The sequence below is a fragment of the Physella acuta genome, unplaced genomic scaffold, assembly GCF_028476545.2.
Source record: "Physella acuta isolate Inbredline_101_S28 unplaced genomic scaffold, ASM2847654v3 ptg000970l, whole genome shotgun sequence".
Lineage (NCBI taxonomy): Eukaryota > Metazoa > Mollusca > Gastropoda > Physidae > Physella > Physella acuta.
The window spans coordinates 393,034-411,074 of NW_026732487.1; the positions used below are offsets into that span (position 1 = coordinate 393,034).

At 43.0% G+C, this 18,041-nt stretch overlaps 1 protein-coding gene across 4 annotated transcripts in view; it reads right to left on the bottom strand.

Annotated features, from left to right (window-relative positions):
• Nucleotides 1-1,708: 1,708 nt before the first annotated feature.
• Nucleotides 1,709-18,041, bottom strand: part of LOC131954073 (uncharacterized) — a 92,179-nt gene continuing 75,846 nt past the window's right edge. For all 4 annotated transcript variants that reach the window (XM_059317579.1, XM_059317580.1, XM_059317582.1 and 1 more), the window contains 6 exons: nt 8,141-8,238; nt 7,816-7,923; nt 7,228-7,263; nt 5,464-5,565; nt 4,573-4,718; nt 1,709-2,234 (listed from right to left, as the gene is read on the bottom strand). In XM_059317579.1, the coding sequence (XP_059173562.1) occupies nt 2,093-2,234; nt 4,573-4,718; nt 5,464-5,565; nt 7,228-7,263; nt 7,816-7,923; nt 8,141-8,238 (632 nt within the window). In that variant the 3' untranslated portion in view covers nt 1,709-2,092. The remainder of the gene's footprint in view (nt 2,235-4,572; nt 4,719-5,463; nt 5,566-7,227; nt 7,264-7,815; nt 7,924-8,140; nt 8,239-18,041) is intronic.

Genomic DNA, 18,041 nt, shown 5'->3' on the forward strand with positions numbered 1-18,041 from the left:
GATAAAATCGATAGCAAGATTTTAATGCAAACAAACAGACAAAGACTAAAAAGTAGAAAATAATAATCATTAAAAAAGTTTTTAAAAACCCACGTTTTCTGATTGAACTAAAAAGTAGAAAATAAATGCTATAGGCCCTACATCACAATAATGCAAGCGATCACTCTACTATAAGCGAGCAAAAACGTGGGGCGCCGTGATTTTCTTACAGTTTCTAATACTGTTGACTCTCTACAAGCTCCCTAATAAAAGTCAATTGTATTATCTAATCAATAGTAATATAACTTTTACTTCGGCGCCCCACGTTTTTGATCGCTTATAGTAGAGTGATCGCTTGCATTATTGTGATGTAGGGCCTATAGCATTTATTTTCTACTTTTTAGTTCAATCAGAAAACGTGGGTTTTTAAAAACTTTTTTAATGATTATTATTTGTTGTATTTTTGTGGTATTGTTTTAAGAAAAAATTTACAAAATGTGACCAGCATCTTTACATACATAAAAACGACACAGTTATGTCATTACACAATACAATCTTGAATATATATATATATATATATATATATATATATATATATATATATATATATATATATATATATATATATATATATATACATTTCCAATATATTGAAGTATTATTTAAAACAAGAAATAACAGATTATGTAATGATAACGTTTTCATGACAAAAGATATGAATCTAGTTGATGAAAAAGACGAGCGTTTATAAAGTTTCATTGTTTGATGTTTGCTGAGGGTGAGGGTTCACAACCAATATTAGGAGCAAAATTAAATCACATAATCTAAGTTGTGTATTCCAGACTTATAAGGGGCAGTTTGAAAATTTGAGTTTTAAAATATTTTGGCAAGAGCGCTTTTTGTTGGATATCTGTGTTGTTATTATATTTGTTTTTATTTCTTAAATTGTGTAGAAACTTCGTTACATTGTTCATAGTATAAATTATAGACCTTGAAAGAAGATTTAAAATTTCAATTACATCCATATAAAAACAATACAATTTTTATAAAAATGAAGTATGTTTAAATTCAAGAATAAAAATAAAGTATCAAATTTGTTTGAGAAATATTTGTGTCGGACACTGTGGCCTGTAAGGAATGTGATGTAATGAAAGATGTACATCTGAAGAATTTGTTAAAAACGTCTCTTCGGCAATGGCAAGAATAAATTTGGACAATGTTATTTACACGTTGCCATAGCAACACGAAGACGAGTCATGGCAGTTTTGTTGTGGAATTAAATCTTGTGTTGTCATATATTTGCGCACCTCTCTTATGTTGTAATGGTGCGCACCATTTGCAGGAACTGTAAAGGACATGGACGGCACTGCGCCATTTCCGTGCTGTCTCCATCCATGTCAGTCTTTTGGCACCAGCTGGGGTCAGTGATCTTGGCTAGCACCATAGCTGTAGGACCCACAACATTGGTCTGACATAATTTTAGGGAGCCGCCAACTGAGGTACCAACAGTGTAGATCTAGGTGCCCGGAGAACCAGATACTTACACGTCAAGGTACCCACATTTTAAGGTACTCAAAAGTCAAGGTACCCACATGTCAAGGTACCCACATGTCAAAGTACCCACATGTCAAAGTACCCACATGTCAAAGTACCCACATGTCAAGGTACCCACATGTCAAAGTACCCACATGTCAAGGTACCCACATGTCAAAGTACCCACATGTCAAGGTACCCACATGTCAAAGTACCCACATGTCAAGGTACCCACATGTCAAGGTACCCGCATGTTTAAGCAAGCACGTACTAGCCTTGGTACCCACAGTATCGAGGTACTCACAAAAATCAACCGCGCCACACTTGAATGTAGCCACACGTGTAGGTAGCCACACTTGAAGGTAGCCACATGTGTAGGTAGCCACACTTGAAGGTAGCCACACTTGAATGTAGCCACACGTGGAGGTAGCCACACTTGAATGTAGCAACATTTGAAGGTAGCCACACGTGGATCTAGCCACATACCATCCAATGTTTGACCATCAGCTCACGGCACAAGTCCGTGGTTGGCGTGGAAGAGTTCCTCCTCGACCCTCCGCTCAAATGTTTGACCATCGGCTCACGGCACAAGTCCGTGGTTGGCGTGGAAGAGTTCCTCCTGGACCCTCCGGACGGCGCTGCCAGAAACCTTGCCCGGCATGTGACGTGTGAACAGCTCGGCCAGACCCGGCACATCTTCACGGTCAAGGCCATGCGCGAACCTGGACAATGTACAAAGGTTTTAAAACGTGAGCATGGTTTAGTGACTTGATGAACTGTTGGTGGCAAAAGGTATGTCACCCAAATATATCAATTAATGTTGATAAGACAAATTATCTCGAGACAAAATATCTCAAGATGTATGAACGATACATAAAAATATTTGTTACCATTTTGTTGCAGCTAAATTTATAACATGCTGATTGTTTACAAGTTTCCGTAGTGATACAATGTAAACAATATATGTAAATAAATAATTCGACAAGACGCATTTCATACTGAAATGTAGTTAATAAATAGGGTCTGTATAACTTCTACTTTACCCTGCTGTAAAGATACGACCGAAGTTCTTTCTCTAAGTTCTTTCTCTAAGTTCTTTCTTCAAATAAAACGTCTTATTTTAAAATAAAAATAAAAAACAACAACTGACAATGTACACGTAGCAGGTGCACGGAACTAGATAACAAAAGATGAATCAACTCTTAATTACTGGCCTATTACGTTACGCCTTAATGATGGTTGACATATTTCGAGACGTGTAAGTTGAGATATATCGCACGTAGCACTTACCTAGATGTGCCCACGGCACGTGATAATCACCTAAATATACACACGGCACGTGACACCTAGATATACACACTACAGGGGATACTCACCTAGATATACACACGGCACGTGACATCTAGATATACACACGGCACGTGACACCTAGGTATACACACGGCACGTGACACCTAGATATACACACGGCACGTGATACTCACCTAGATATACACACGGCACGTGACACCTAGATATACACACGGCACGTGACACTCACCTAGATATACACACGGCACGTGACACCTAGATATACACACGGCACGTGACACTCACCTATATATAGACACGGCACGTGACACCTAGATATACACACGGCACGTGACACCTAGATATACACACGGCACGTGACACTCACCTAGATATACACACGGCACGTGACACCTAGATATACACACGGTACGTGATACTCACCTAGATATACACACGGCACGTGACACTCACCTAGATATACACACGGCACGTGACACCTAGATATACACACGGTACGTGACACTCACCTAGATATACACACGGCACGTGACACTCACCTAGATATACACACGGCACGTGATACTCACCTAGATATACACACGGCACGTGACACCTAGATATACACACGACACGTGACATCTAGATATACACACGGCACGTGACACTCACCTAGATATACACACGGCACGTGATACTCACCTAGATATACACAAGGCACGTGACACCTAGATATACACACGGCACGTGACACTCACCTAGATATACACACGGCACGTGATACTCACCTAGATATACACACGGCACGTGACACCTAGATATACACACGGCACGTGACACTCACCTAGATATACACACGGCACGTGATACTCACCTAGATATACACACGGCACGTGACACCTAGATATACACACGGCACGTGACACTCACCTAGATATACACACGGCACGTGACACCTAGATATACACACGGCACGTGACACTCACCTAGATATACACACGGCACGTGACACCTAGATATACCCACGGTACGTGACATCTAGATATACACACGGCACGTGACACCTAGATATACACACGGCACGTGACACTCACCTAGATATACACACGGCACGTGACATCTAGATATACACACGGCACGTGACACCTAGATATACACACGGCACGTGATACTCACCTAGATATATACACGGCACGTGATACCTAGATATACACACGGCACGTGACACCTAGATATACACACGGCACGTGACACTCACCTAGATATACACACGGCACGTGACACTCACCTAGATATACACACGGCACGTGATACTCACCTAGATATACACACGGCACGTGACACCTAGATATACACACGACACGTGACATCTAGATATACACACGGCACGTGACACTCACCTAGATATACACACGGCACGTGATACTCACCTAGATATACACACGGCACGTGACACCTAGATATACACACGTCACGTGATACTCACCTAGATATACACACGGCACGTGACACCTAGATATACACACGGCACGTGACACTCACCTAGATATACACACGGCACGTGATACTCACCTAGATATACACACGGCACGTGACACCTAGATATACACACGACACGTGACACCTAGATATACACACGGCACGTGACACTCACCTAGATATACACACGGCACGTGATACTCACCTAGATATACACACGGCACGTGACACTCACCTAGATATACACACGGCACGTGACACCTAGATATACACACGGCACGTGATACTCACCTAGATATACACTCCTCCGTAAACTGACACAGACACAGCAACCTTGAGACGTGACGTTGCTGTGGGGGGTGGGGCAGAACCTGTCGCACCAGTTTGACCAGGTAGGGGGCACTCATCATGACGGTCAGACGTTCAGAGATGGACATCTGTGGAACACAAGGTTAGTTCTGTCAGGCAAGTCAAGAAACACAACCCGTTGTAAAAACTCAACAAATAACACTCGTACATCAACCCGTAACACTCGTACATCAACCCGTAACACTCGTATATCAGCCCTTAACACTCGTACATCAACCCGTAACACTCGTACATCAACCCGTAACACTCGTATATCAACCCGTAACACTCGTATATCAACCCGTAACACTCGTACATCAACCCGTAACACTCGTACATCAGCCCGTAACACTCGTACATCAGCCGTAACACTCGTACATCAACCGTAACACTCGTACATCAACCCATACTGTATTCATATGTCCAAACTGATCAACACTATGTACCTTAGCATACCCATGATAACACGTGTTAAATATACATTCTGTAACAATGTTAAGTTAAAGAAACCAATTTTAAAACAGAATGGCATTCAACATTTAAATTTATCTGGCACTCATGTGTTTAAAAAAGTGCGTAACTTCGGCATCATTTTTAGCGCAATTTCCAAAGTGTAGAATTGCGATTATTAACTCGTCATTTCTGGATGGATGTAATTTAATTTATAACAAGCATTACGATGTCATTACGACTGACACAACCTTGACCCGGAGACCCACCCACCCGTGGCCCTGAGATTCACCTAACCTTAACCGTAAGACTCACCCTACCTTGACATTAAGGCTCACCTAACCTTGACCTTAAGTATCACCTAACCTTGACCCTGAGACTCACCCTGCTGAGGTAGTGTTCGTCCCTCGTGTAGAAGGTGATGAGTTTGATCAGCTTTTCCCAGTCGTCCTCCATACACGCGAACAGCAGCAGGTCCACGCTTCTCTGGAATAGACAGGGTTCATTAGTGGGGTTCATTAGAGGGGTTCATTAAAGGGTTCATTAGAGGGTTCATTAGAGGGTTCATTAGAGGGGTTCATTAGAGGGGTTCATTAGATGGTTCATTAGAGGGTTCATTAGAGGGGTTCATTAGAGGGTTCATTAGAGGTGTTTATTAAAGGGGTTCAAAAGTAGGCAAAGCAGGAGGTCCACGCTTCTCTGGAATAGACAGGCTTCATTAGAGGGGTTCATTAGAGGGGTTCATTAGAGGGTCATTCGAGGGGTTCATTAGAGGGGTTCATTAGAGGGGTTCATTAGAGGGGTTCATTAGAGGGGTTCATTAAAGGGTCAATGTGTGGGGTACAGCTGTTTCTCGGGACAAAAGGGGTCACAGAGTTCTTTCACGAGACAAGCCGCGAATTGAACGAGATTTAAATAATACTTGGAGCACTCCAATACGCGTGCAGATATTTTTTTTTGCAGATTGATCTACAGACAAAAAGCAACCCCCCCCCCCCCCCCCCCACCTACATCACTGTAATAGCCTGCTCTTTATGTAAGGCAAATTTCTCGAATAATCATGTCGCAAAATTGGCTCCAAAAAATTTAAATTTAAACTCTCGTAACTTTTCTTTTAAGGATTTTCTGGATGATCCCAAACTGCTTCTTTTGGCAGCGAGAATGTCCAGAAATCCCAGCGAGGCTGCGGCTTGGATATGTTATCCAGGATTGGCATTTCCGGTTAGGGTCGAGGATAACACAAGGGTACAATCTGGCTAGCGAGGGTACAGTTTGGCTAGCGAGAGTACAGTTTGGCTAGCGAGGGTACAACCTGGTTAGCGGGAGTACAGTTTGGCTAGCGAGGGTACAATCTGGCTACCGAGGGTACAATCTGGTTAGCGAGAGTACAGTTTGGCTAGCGAGGGTACAATCTGGCTAGCGAGGGTACAGTTTGGCTAGCGAGAGTACAGTTTGGCTAGCGAGGGTACAATCGGGCGAGCGAGAGTACAGTTTAGCTAGCGAGGGTACAATCTGGCTACCGAGGGTACAATCTGGTTAGCGAGAGTACAGTTTGGCTAGCGAGGGTACAATCTGGTAAGCGAGAGTACAGTTTGGCTAGCGAGGGCACAATCTGGTTAGCGAGGGTACAATCTGGTTAGCGAGAGTACAGTTTGGCTAGAGACGGTACAATCGGGCTAGCGTCGGAAAGATCAAAATGTCATTTAAAAGTAGATTAGCTGTAGAGAGCCGCACGTCTGGAGCACCTCGGTCCATGAATACAAAACACGAGTCAATTTCTTATTTACATTTTCCCCCATCTTTCTTGCTCTTTTCTTTTTCCATGAGATTTCCTAAAGCAATTTGGTCTAGTAAAAATGTCGGTTTGGTTCCAAATATGGACACGGTAAAAAAGAGCAGAACAGTACCTTATTCGTTTTTTTTGCCTAAGAAAATATCAAACTTCGACCCTCAAACCACAGACCTTCCAGAACTTTCTCCTCACCCCCCCCCCCCCACCCCGGTCAATAACATTTCCTCTCCTAGTTGTCCTGGGCTAAACTTTTGTCTCGCTTCACCCGACACCCATAAACAGTTATTGTCTCCCATGTATGAACTCCCCCCCCCTCCCCATATTTATTCCGACGAATGACGTCATGGATAACTTACCACACAATCCGTAGCGTCAAAGTAGACAAAATAAATCTGGTATAGGTTAAGGTTAACTAATTAAACAAATTATGCTAAACAGGTTAGGTTAAGGTTAACTTTTGAAACAAATTATGCTTAAAATAATTGTGTATGATCAATACTTAAAGTGTATTCCAGCGCAACTAATATAACCAATACTTTATAAATTATTTTGTTCAACTGCTTAATATACATGTGTGCACCTCGTTTGTGTGTGTGTGTGTGTGTGTGTGTGTGTGCGTGTGTGTGTTTGTGTGTGTGTGTGTGCGTGTGTGTGTGTGTGGAAACATTTTATTTTAATTAGCACGATGTTTATTTCTTGGCTATCTTTGTTTGATGTTTCCATGTTGGTATTTTCGTGTCTGTGTTTCTGTGTGTGCGTGTGTGTGTCTGTGTGTGTGTGTGAACCTGTGTGTGTGTGTTTGTGTATGTGTGTGTGTGCCTGTGTGATACAGCCCACATAAAGGATACAGCGAAGATGTTGGCCCTGACGTGAGCCGCTGTGTGTGTGTGTCTGTGTGTGTGTGTGTGTGTGTGCCTGTGTGATACAGCCCACATAAAGGATACAGCGAAGATGTTGGCCCTGACGTGAGCCGCTGTAACAAAGAGTGGCCGCCCCTGGAAGTAGAGAGCCTGGTTGACGTCCACACAGTTCTGGACCAGGAGTCGAACAATCTGAAACAGATGGGAGTCAGTGGTTCACTGGTGGAGTCAGTGGTTCACTTGTGTGTGGGAGTCAGTGGTGTGTGGGAGTCAGTGGTTCACTTGTGTGTGGGAGTCAGTGGTTGATCATTTGTCTCTGTTTTCTTTATGAGTCAGTCATTGCATCCTAGTGTACCCACGTTACACGACTGGCCAAAACAAACATCACAGTCACATGATCAGGTCTTACCTTAGTCAGCCAATAGGCACGTCGCCACTTGATCAGGTAGCCAGTGGCTACCAGCCCCAGGGGGAAGAGAAACACGGCTAGCCTGACTGGTAGGGCAACTGTGGGAGAGATGAAGGTTAAATCATGTAGCAAGTGGCTACCCTTGTTACGGTGGCTACCCGTGTATTTGTGGCTACCTTAGCCATTGTGGCTACCCGTATATTTGTGACTACAATGGCCATGACTACTACAATAGTTCCCTTAATGGCAAATCTATTCAATTTGGCTACCCAAGTCAGTATTTACCACTACGCTGTATTTGAGCTACACGGTGTAGCCCGTGGCTACATTTTGTAGCCCACCATAGTCTCCACAACAGACTCCTTCACTACCTTAAGTGCAAGTTATTTTTACGCGAGCGCGCAATCATTCAAAGATCAATTTCTTTCAATTCATTGCTCCCGTTTTAGTTTTTTAATTTCCCTTTCCGTGAAGTCGAACTAAATATTCCCGTTTAAAATAGACAACACAGCACCCGGGGACAAAATTAAAAGCCGAACTAAAATTGATGAATTCTCTCCAGCCTGTGTCAACAACTTGTCCTCCAATTGTGGCCAATCGATGGAGGGGAGACAACTCTCTGATAGGGGCAACAACTCGCCGCGTCAATGGAGCTCATGTGGGTGGTCTGCTCATGTCTCGCACACAACTCGATTCGCGCATTTCTAACCGGAAGTGACGATATTCGGAGCAGAAGCAAAGCCTGGCGGGAAATAGAGAACTGCACGGGTTATCTGTTGCGTACACGACAGCAGAAGTTGAAGTGTTTCGAAAAATCGTAATTCTGAAACCGTGCAAATTTTGCGAATCTGACTTGATCTATTCCGGAACCGTGCAGGATTTGAGAATCAGATTTAGAGCTTTGTAAACAAAATGATTTTTTCCCGATGAAGTGGCGAAAACAATTTCCTTGAATGCTGTGAGTGACAAGCGATTTCGTCCGCACTAAGAGTAGATGGGTTCGGCAGCAGGGGGGGGGGGGGGGGGGGGGCTGGAGCACTCTTAAAGCAGACGTCACGTCAGAAAAACATGTTCGCTGGATTGAAATGGGGCAATTAAAGAACGTAAAAAATTGATTAAAATCAAGGCATATAATGGGATTGTTTTTTTCATTAACTTCAAAATCGGTTTCATTAATTAAAATAAAAATAACAAAATAGCGGATGAAGACTCTCCAAACTGACAGTGTAACACCTCGTACTTTACAACATTACAACCCAACAACACAAAATTAATATACAACATCGAGAAATTGAACCAACATTACAAAATCCAAGAGCCATAAGCCCAGAATCATAATCCGAAAATCCAAAATCATAAGCCAATAAGTATAAGCCCAAAGTTCTGTACAAAATCATAAGCCCTTATCCCTCAGCCCAAAATGTCGAGCCCAAAACCATAAGCCTAAAGCCCTAAGCACCAGAATAAAAAGTCCAAAGCCATAGGCTATAAGCCCAGTCATAAGCCCAAACCCATAAGCCCAGTGCGATGAGCCCTAATCCCAAAGTCCACATCCGGATTGGTGTAGGCTATAATCCCTGAGAGACTCAGTTCACGCGATATAAGGATAGGGATTACATGCCGGGATAACACAGATATCACGTGCAGAGATGACGTAATGTGGTTTCTAGCGCACATATCGTGAGTGCAACTGCAGTGAGCATGCACGCGCGCCCGGGAAGTTCGCGTCGACGCCATTTATTTGTGATTGCTTTGGATTATTTGACCTCACGAGTTCAGTGGGTCAAAGGTCATTGAATAAATCCCCAACCCCAGACACCAGAACAACCTAACGAAGAGACAATTTGGCAACTCCGTGATTTTTTTCGTTTGACTTACCGACACGAAAATTATCTGGCATAAAATGAAGACCCGGCTAATGGCTGATTTATGACGCATCAATCAAACCTAAGTGAGCCTAAGATTACATTTTTTTTTCTCGGGTTTTTAAGTTGGGACGATAAAATACGGCAGTTCTTGTACTATCATATTGCTGGGTACTGAGCTCAAGCTGATCAAAATGATTAGGATATCCGGTATTTATTGTAATCACACATTTACATTGATTTAGCCATATCGATTTCTATGCAATCGTGGAAATCTAGAGACCAATGTGTGACTTAACGAAACTACCAGCAAGACATCTAGAATAATAAGACTTTTAGAAGAAAAAATACTTCAGACAGAACAAAACATCCGTCCGACAAACACAGCGAGCACTTAAGACCTTTAAGACCAAGACTTTCAAGACATGCGTTATTTGTTTCAGATGCACTAGCTTGCTGTTTTCATTACCTCTGTTGTTTTCAATGCCTCTGTTGTTTTCATTACCTCGTTGTTTTCAATGCCTCTGTTGTTTTCATTACCTCTGTTGTTTACATTAGCTTGTTGTTTCATTATCTCTGTTGTTCACATTACCTCTGTTGTTTACATTATCTCTGTTGTTTACATAAGCTCGCTTAATGTTTTTCGCTGTCAGAAAAGAGTGTTCAAATCATATTTCTCTGACAATATTCCCAGCCTAATGTAGTCGGCATCTGTTGTTGTTTGTATTAAAGTTCCCTCTCTACCTGTGCTCTACATGACAATTTGAAGCAATTATGTTATTAATAGCAATTTTTCAGTTATTTTGTGTTCGAAATAAACATTCACCATAATTGATGGCATCTGCATAGGACAACAAACAAAATAATTGCACGCTGGGTTTGTACTCTAGCGGCTAAGCTAGTGGACTTGATAGGCGTGTAGGCTTCAGGTGTCTGAGTGGACAGGATGGGCGTGTAGGCTTCAGGTGTCTGAGTGGACAGTATGGGCGTGTAGGCTTCAAGTGTCCGGGTGTCTGAGTGGACAGGATGTGCGTGTAGGCTTCAGGTGTCTGAGTGGACAGTATGGGCGTGTAGGCTTCAAGTGTCCGGGTGTCTGAGTGGACAGGATGGGCGTGTAGGCTTCAGGTGTCTGAGTGGACAGTATGGGCGTGTAGGCTTCAAGTGTCCGGGTGTCTGAGTGGACAGGATGTGCGTGTAGGCTTCAGGTGTCCGAGTGGACAGGATGGGCGTGTAGGCTTCAAGTGTCCGAGTGGACAGGATGGGCGTGTAGGCTTCAGGTGTCCGAGTGGACAGGATGGGCGTGTAGGCTTCAGGTGTCTGAGTGGACAGTATGGGCGTGTAGGCTTCAGGTGTCCGAGTGTCCGAGTTTACAGGATGGGCGTGTAGGCTTCAGGTGTCTGAGTGGACAGGATGGGCGTGTAGGCTTCAGGTGTCTGAGTGGACAGGATGGGCGTGTAGGCTGCAGGTGTCCGAGTGGACAGGATGGGCGTGTAGGCTTCAGGTGTCCGAGTGGACAGGATGGGCGTGTAGGCTTCAGGTGTCCGAGTGGACAGGATGGGCGCGTAGGCTTCAGGTGTCCGAGTGGACAGGATGGGCGTGTAGGCTTCAGGTGTCCGAGTGGACAGGATGGGCGTGTAGGCTTCAGGTGTCCGAGTGGACAGGATGGGCGTGTAGGCTTCAGGTGTCCGAGTGGACAGGATGGGCGTGTAGGCTTCAGGTGTCTGAGTGGACAGGATGGGCGTGTAGGCTTCAGGTGTCCGAGTTTACAGGATGGGCGTGTAGGCTTCAGGTGTCTGAGTGGACAGGATGGGCGTGTAGGCTTCAGGTGTCCGAGTGGACAGGATGGGCGTGTAGGCTTCAGGTGTCCGAGTGGACAGGATGGGCGTGTAGGCTTCAGGTGTCCGAGTGGACAGGATGGGCGTGTAGGCTTCAGGTGTCTGAGTGGACAGGATGGGCGTGTAGGCTTCAGGTGTCCGAGTGGACAGGATGTGCGTGTAGGCTTCAGGTGTCTGAGTGGACAGTATGGGCGTGTAGGCTTCAAGTGTCCGGGTGTCTGAGTGGACAGGATGTGCGTGTAGGCTTCAGGTGTCCGAGTGGACAGGATGGGCGTGTAGGCTTCAAGTGTCCGAGTGGACAGGATGGGCGTGTAGGCTTCAGGTGTCCGAGTGGACAGGATGGGCGTGTAGGCTTCAGGTGTCTGAGTGGACAGTATGGGCGTGTAGGCTTCAGGTGTCCGAGTGTCCGAGTTTACAGGATGGGCGTGTAGGCTTCAGGTGTCTGAGTGGACAGGATGGGCGTGTAGGCTTCAGGTGTCTGAGTGGACAGGATGGGCGTGTAGGCTGCAGGTGTCCGAGTGGACAGGATGGGCGTGTAGGCTTCAGGTGTCCGAGTGGACAGGATGGGCGTGTAGGCTTCAGGTGTCCGAGTGGACAGGATGGGCGCGTAGGCTTCAGGTGTCCGAGTGGACAGGATGGGCGTGTAGGCTTCAGGTGTCCGAGTGGACAGGATGGGCGTGTAGGCTTCAGGTGTCCGAGTGGACAGGATGGGCGTGTAGGCTTCAGGTGTCCGAGTGGACAGGATGGGCGTGTAGGCTTCAGGTGTCTGAGTGGACAGGATGGGCGTGTAGGCTTCAGGTGTCCGAGTTTACAGGATGGGCGTGTAGGCTTCAGGTGTCTGAGTGGACAGGATGGGCGTGTACTCTAGCGACTAGGTTAAAGTGTGTTGGTGTACTAGCTAACCAAGGCACAGGATCGATAACTCCGTCTTGATTACATCAAATTATAGTCAAGTATGAATAATGGCCCTTGGTGCTAGACGGTTTGACTGGAGCCACTACACTGTCTACGTGACTAAAGGTTCAGACAATTTTATTAACTGTGGGTCAGGGGAGAGGAGGGTGGGTCAGCGGAGAGGAGGGGTGGGTCGGGGGGTAGGAGGGTGGGTCAGGGGGTAGGAGGGTGGGACGGGCTAAGAATGGGTGGGGCTAGGAACGTGGGCGTCTGTGTGTTTAAATACCATGCTGGTGAGTGTCATGTTCCAGACGACTACTGGAGCCTGGTCTGGAGTTTCTTGATGAACTCAGGTTCGTGGGTCTGGCATTGGCGACTGGGTTTTTTTTTCTTAAGGGAGAGGAACTGTCAATAGTTTCCTGTGGGGAGGGGTGGGGCGGGATGGGGTTGAAGCTGAGTACAGTAACATTGACAAGTACACATTCAATTAGTTTCAGCACTCACTTCTTAGAACCTACAAAACTGCCTGAACTCGTCCCTTAGATGGACTACTAATATAAGAAACGCGAGAGAAATGGAGCAAAAAGTCAGCGAACAGATTCTCTAATCAACTAATAGGCTTTAATTAAGAAGTTTAAAATTAATTTACGCCTTAAACCTATGACGTGTACTGCTCAACACTTGGTTACCTGACGCCTCCACCCACCCACCTGAGTATATTATTTGACTGTACAAACTCAAGCCTGTCGGAGGATGAGGTTCACTGCAAGGGGTGGGAGAGGGGTGGAGGGTGTTGGGAATATCGCCGAACCAGATATACGACCCAGTCTTTAGAAACCAGCGTTGGTTAACGTCAGGCTCTGGTCAAGCTACACCTGAGGTTAGCTGCAAGTCACCACAAGGGCAGCACAAGTCACCACACAAGGGCAGCACAAGGGCAGCACAAGGGCAGCACACAAGGGCAGCACAAGACACCCAGACAACAAGGTTATCAGACACATTCCTACCACATCAAGCGGCCAAAATCAGACACAACACATGATCAGTACATTCAACTATTACTCGTGTTATATATATAAATATATATATATATATATATATATATATATATATATATATATATATATATATATATATATATATATATATATATATATATATATATATATATATATATATATATATATATATATATATATATATATATATATATATATATATATATATATATATATATATATAAAACACAGATCTGACGTTGAAATCTGGGAGAGTGAGATGGAATCAGCGCAGGAAATTGATTTTTGATCAGATGAAATGAGCGGAGAAAGCGAATCTCTTGTCAAATCTTTCCTAAATGAGGGATACATTACGTTGATAGAGAAATTTAGCTCATATCTCCCAGAGAAATGTCGGCCAGATTGGTTTCAGTTGGCCAGAATTTTTCGCCCAGACGGTTTAAATTGAGGCAATATGACGTAGAGGGTGATTTTAACCTCATGATATTTTAGTGAGGAATTTCTAAGGGTTTAATCCTCTGGTATATCAATGGTAGGAAGCCTTGAACAGCAAGACGATTTTAGGCCTGTGTTATATATATATATATATATATATATATATATATATATATATATATTAGACGGAAATATTTATCTGCGCCGTCTGCACAATTCATTTTATCAGAAAAAGCTTTTGTCTTAAAATTGGACGGCACAATTTATTCTATCGGAGAAACATATTTGTCTTCATTAGCCACCGAGTCAATATATCTGTGAGTCGCAGATATTGGTCTAAAATATGTGAACAACAGATCAAAGGTTTTACCCAAGTGTGATCACACCCAATGTCAGTGAAAAATATGTGAACAACAGATCAAAGGTTTTACCCAAGTGTGATCACACCCAATGTCAGTGAAAAATATGTGAACAACAGATCAAAGGTTTTACCCAAGTGTGATCACACCCAATGTCAGTGAAAAATATGTGAACAACAGATCAAAGGTTTTACCCAAGTGTGATCACACCCAATGTCAGTGAAAAATATGTGAACAACAGATCAAAGGTTTTACCCAAGTGTGATCACACCCAATGTCAGTGAAAAATATGTGAACAACAGATCAAAGGTTTTACCCAAGTGTGATCACACCCAATGTCAGTGAAAAATATGTGAACAACAGATCAAAGGTTTTACCCAAGTGTGATCACACCCAATGTCAGTGAAAAATATGTGAACAACAGATCAAAGGTTTTACCCAAGTGTGATCACACCCAATGTCAGTGAAAAATATGTGAACAACAGATCAAAGGTTTTACCCAAGTGTGATCACACCCAATGTCAGTGAAAAATATGTGAACAACAGATCAAAGAGGTTCTACTCATATGTGCTTATACCCAATTTAGTGGGGGGAAAAATGAACAAAATGAAATTGTGGGCAAAGGTGAAATAATCGTATTATCATTTGTATTAAATACGTTTTTATTCTGATAGTACATGTAAATCCACTTACATAAACTACGTTTTACACAGAATTATACACAGCAATTACATCAACATTTTGCACAGATTGTACACATCAAATACAACATTTTACACAGAATTCTACAGAGCAATTACAACAACATTTTACACAGATTGTACACATCAAATACAACATTTTACACAGAATTCTACACAGCAATTACAGCAACATTTTACACAGATTGTACACTTCAAATACAACATTTTACACAGAATTCTACAGAGCAATTACAGCAACATTTTACACAGATTGTACACATCAAATACAACATTTTACACAGAATTCTACACAGCAATTACAGCAACATTTTACACAGATTGTACACATCAAATACAACATTTTACACAGAATTCTACACAGCAATTACAGCAACATTTTACACAGATTGTACACATCAAATACAACATTTTACACAGAATTCTACACAGCAATTACAGCAACATTTTACACAGATTGTACACATCAAATACAACATTTTACACAGAATTCTACACAGAAATTACAGCAACATTTTACACAGATTGTACACATCAAATACAACATTTTACACAGAATTCTACAGAGCAATTACAGCAACATTTTACACAGATTGTACACATCAAATACAACATTTTACACAGAATTCTACACAGCAATTACAGCAACATTTTACACAGATTGTACACATCAAATACAACATTTTACACAGAATTCTACACAGCAATTACAGCAACATTTTACACAGATTGTACACATCAAATACAACATTTTATACAGAATTCTACAGAGCAATTATAGCAACATTTTACACAGATTGTACACATCAAATACAACATTTTACATAGAATTCTACACAGCAATTACAGCAACATTTTACACAGATTGTACACATCAAATACAACATTTTACACAGAATTATACACAGCAATTACAGCAAAATTTTACACAGAATTGTACACAGCAACTACAACATTTTACACCATACGATTGACACCTTAAAAAAAAACATTTGAAACATGATCTGAAACCACACGTAGACCTCGTTTCAAAGAGAATATTTGTTAATCTATCAGACGGCACGAAACAAGGAATTCATCAGTTGTCTTGGAGAAAACGGTGCTTGAGTTCCATACATAAATTAAAAAAAACCTTATTTGGTTATTCATCGAGATGAAACATGCAACGATCGCTGAGACGCTGGGCTGGGCTTACAAAAACAACAGCAGAGAATATTTGTGCTCCACTGAATCGATGAACGGCTAGAGGTTCACAATATTTGGCTGGTGAGCCGAGGGGGGGGGGGGCTTCTTGATGTAATGGCTCAATGTGAGGACATACAGGGTGGGGTGGAGGGGGGTTAGGGCAGTGAGGGCAGAGATGGTGTCAGAGATGGTGTCAGAGATGGTGTCAGAGATGGTGGCAGAGATGGTGGCAGAGAGCAGATATAGGTGGCAGAGATGGTGTCAGAGATGGTTGCAGAGGGCAGAGATGGTGGCAGAGGGCAGAGATAAGATACATTTGCCGATAGTTTTTCTCTCCCATAAGACAACCGGGGCACCAGAGAAAAAAACTCGCCCAATGGGAACGGATGAATTTTTTTGGATCTTATCGACATTTTTATAACGTTTACGGAAATTTCCCGTGTTTAGGGACATTTTCCCTGGAGCATGTGGACATTTTTCTACAGAGACATATTTTTGATCCTTATTGAAATATTTATTGAATAATAAAAAAAAAAAACGAATCACAATTTTCTCTCTCTCTTCAACCCACCCCCCCCCCCCCCCCCCACCCTGGCCGGGTCGATCCCCAATCATCCCTCTCTTGAATAAACTTATGATCTATGCAGTTTTCAAAGAACGACAAAATGGGTGAACACGCTTTTGCTTGATCAAAGTGATCGATATTCTACACCAAGGGTCTATTCTACAACATGGGTCTATTCTACAACACGGGTCTATTTTACAACACGGGTCTATTCTACAACACGGGTCTATTCTACAACACGGGTCTATTCTACAACACGGGTCTATTCTACAACACGGGTCTATTCTACAACACGGGTCTATTCTACAACACGGGTCTATTCTACAACACGGGTCTATTCTACAACACGGGTCTATTCTACAACACGGGTCTATTCTACAACACGGGTCTATTCTACATCACGGGTCTATTCTACAACATGGGTCTATTCTACACCACGGGTCTATTCTACAACATGGGTCTATTCTACAACATGGGTCTACAACACGGGTCTATTCTACAACACGGGTCTATTCTACAACACGGGTCTATTCTACAACATGGGTCTACAACACGGGTCTATTCTACAACACGGGTCTATTCTACAACATGGGTCTATTCTACAACATGGGTCTACAACACGGGTCTATTCTACAACATGTGTCTATTCTACAACACGGGTCTATTCAACAGAACGGGTCTATTCAACAACACGGGTCTATTAAACAACACGGGTCTATTAAACGGGTCAATTCGTACTTCTATCACAGCTAAAACCTTAAACATTTTTTAATTCACTATTTCATCTTTTCCGTACCCTTCATTTTTTCATCCTTCTAACCCGAATTATTGCTACAGAAAGTAGTTTATGCCCCTCCCCCCCCCCATTAAAAGTAAACAAATAAAGAATCCTCTTTAGACCAAGCTATGCACTGGGCAGATGAAGTAGAGTTCATATGTTTCTTGATCTCGGTAAATATCCGGACATCTATTTACCGAGTTCGATAAAAATATCCGGACATTGAAAGCGAGTAATGAAAACATGTTTGTATTTAAACAACAA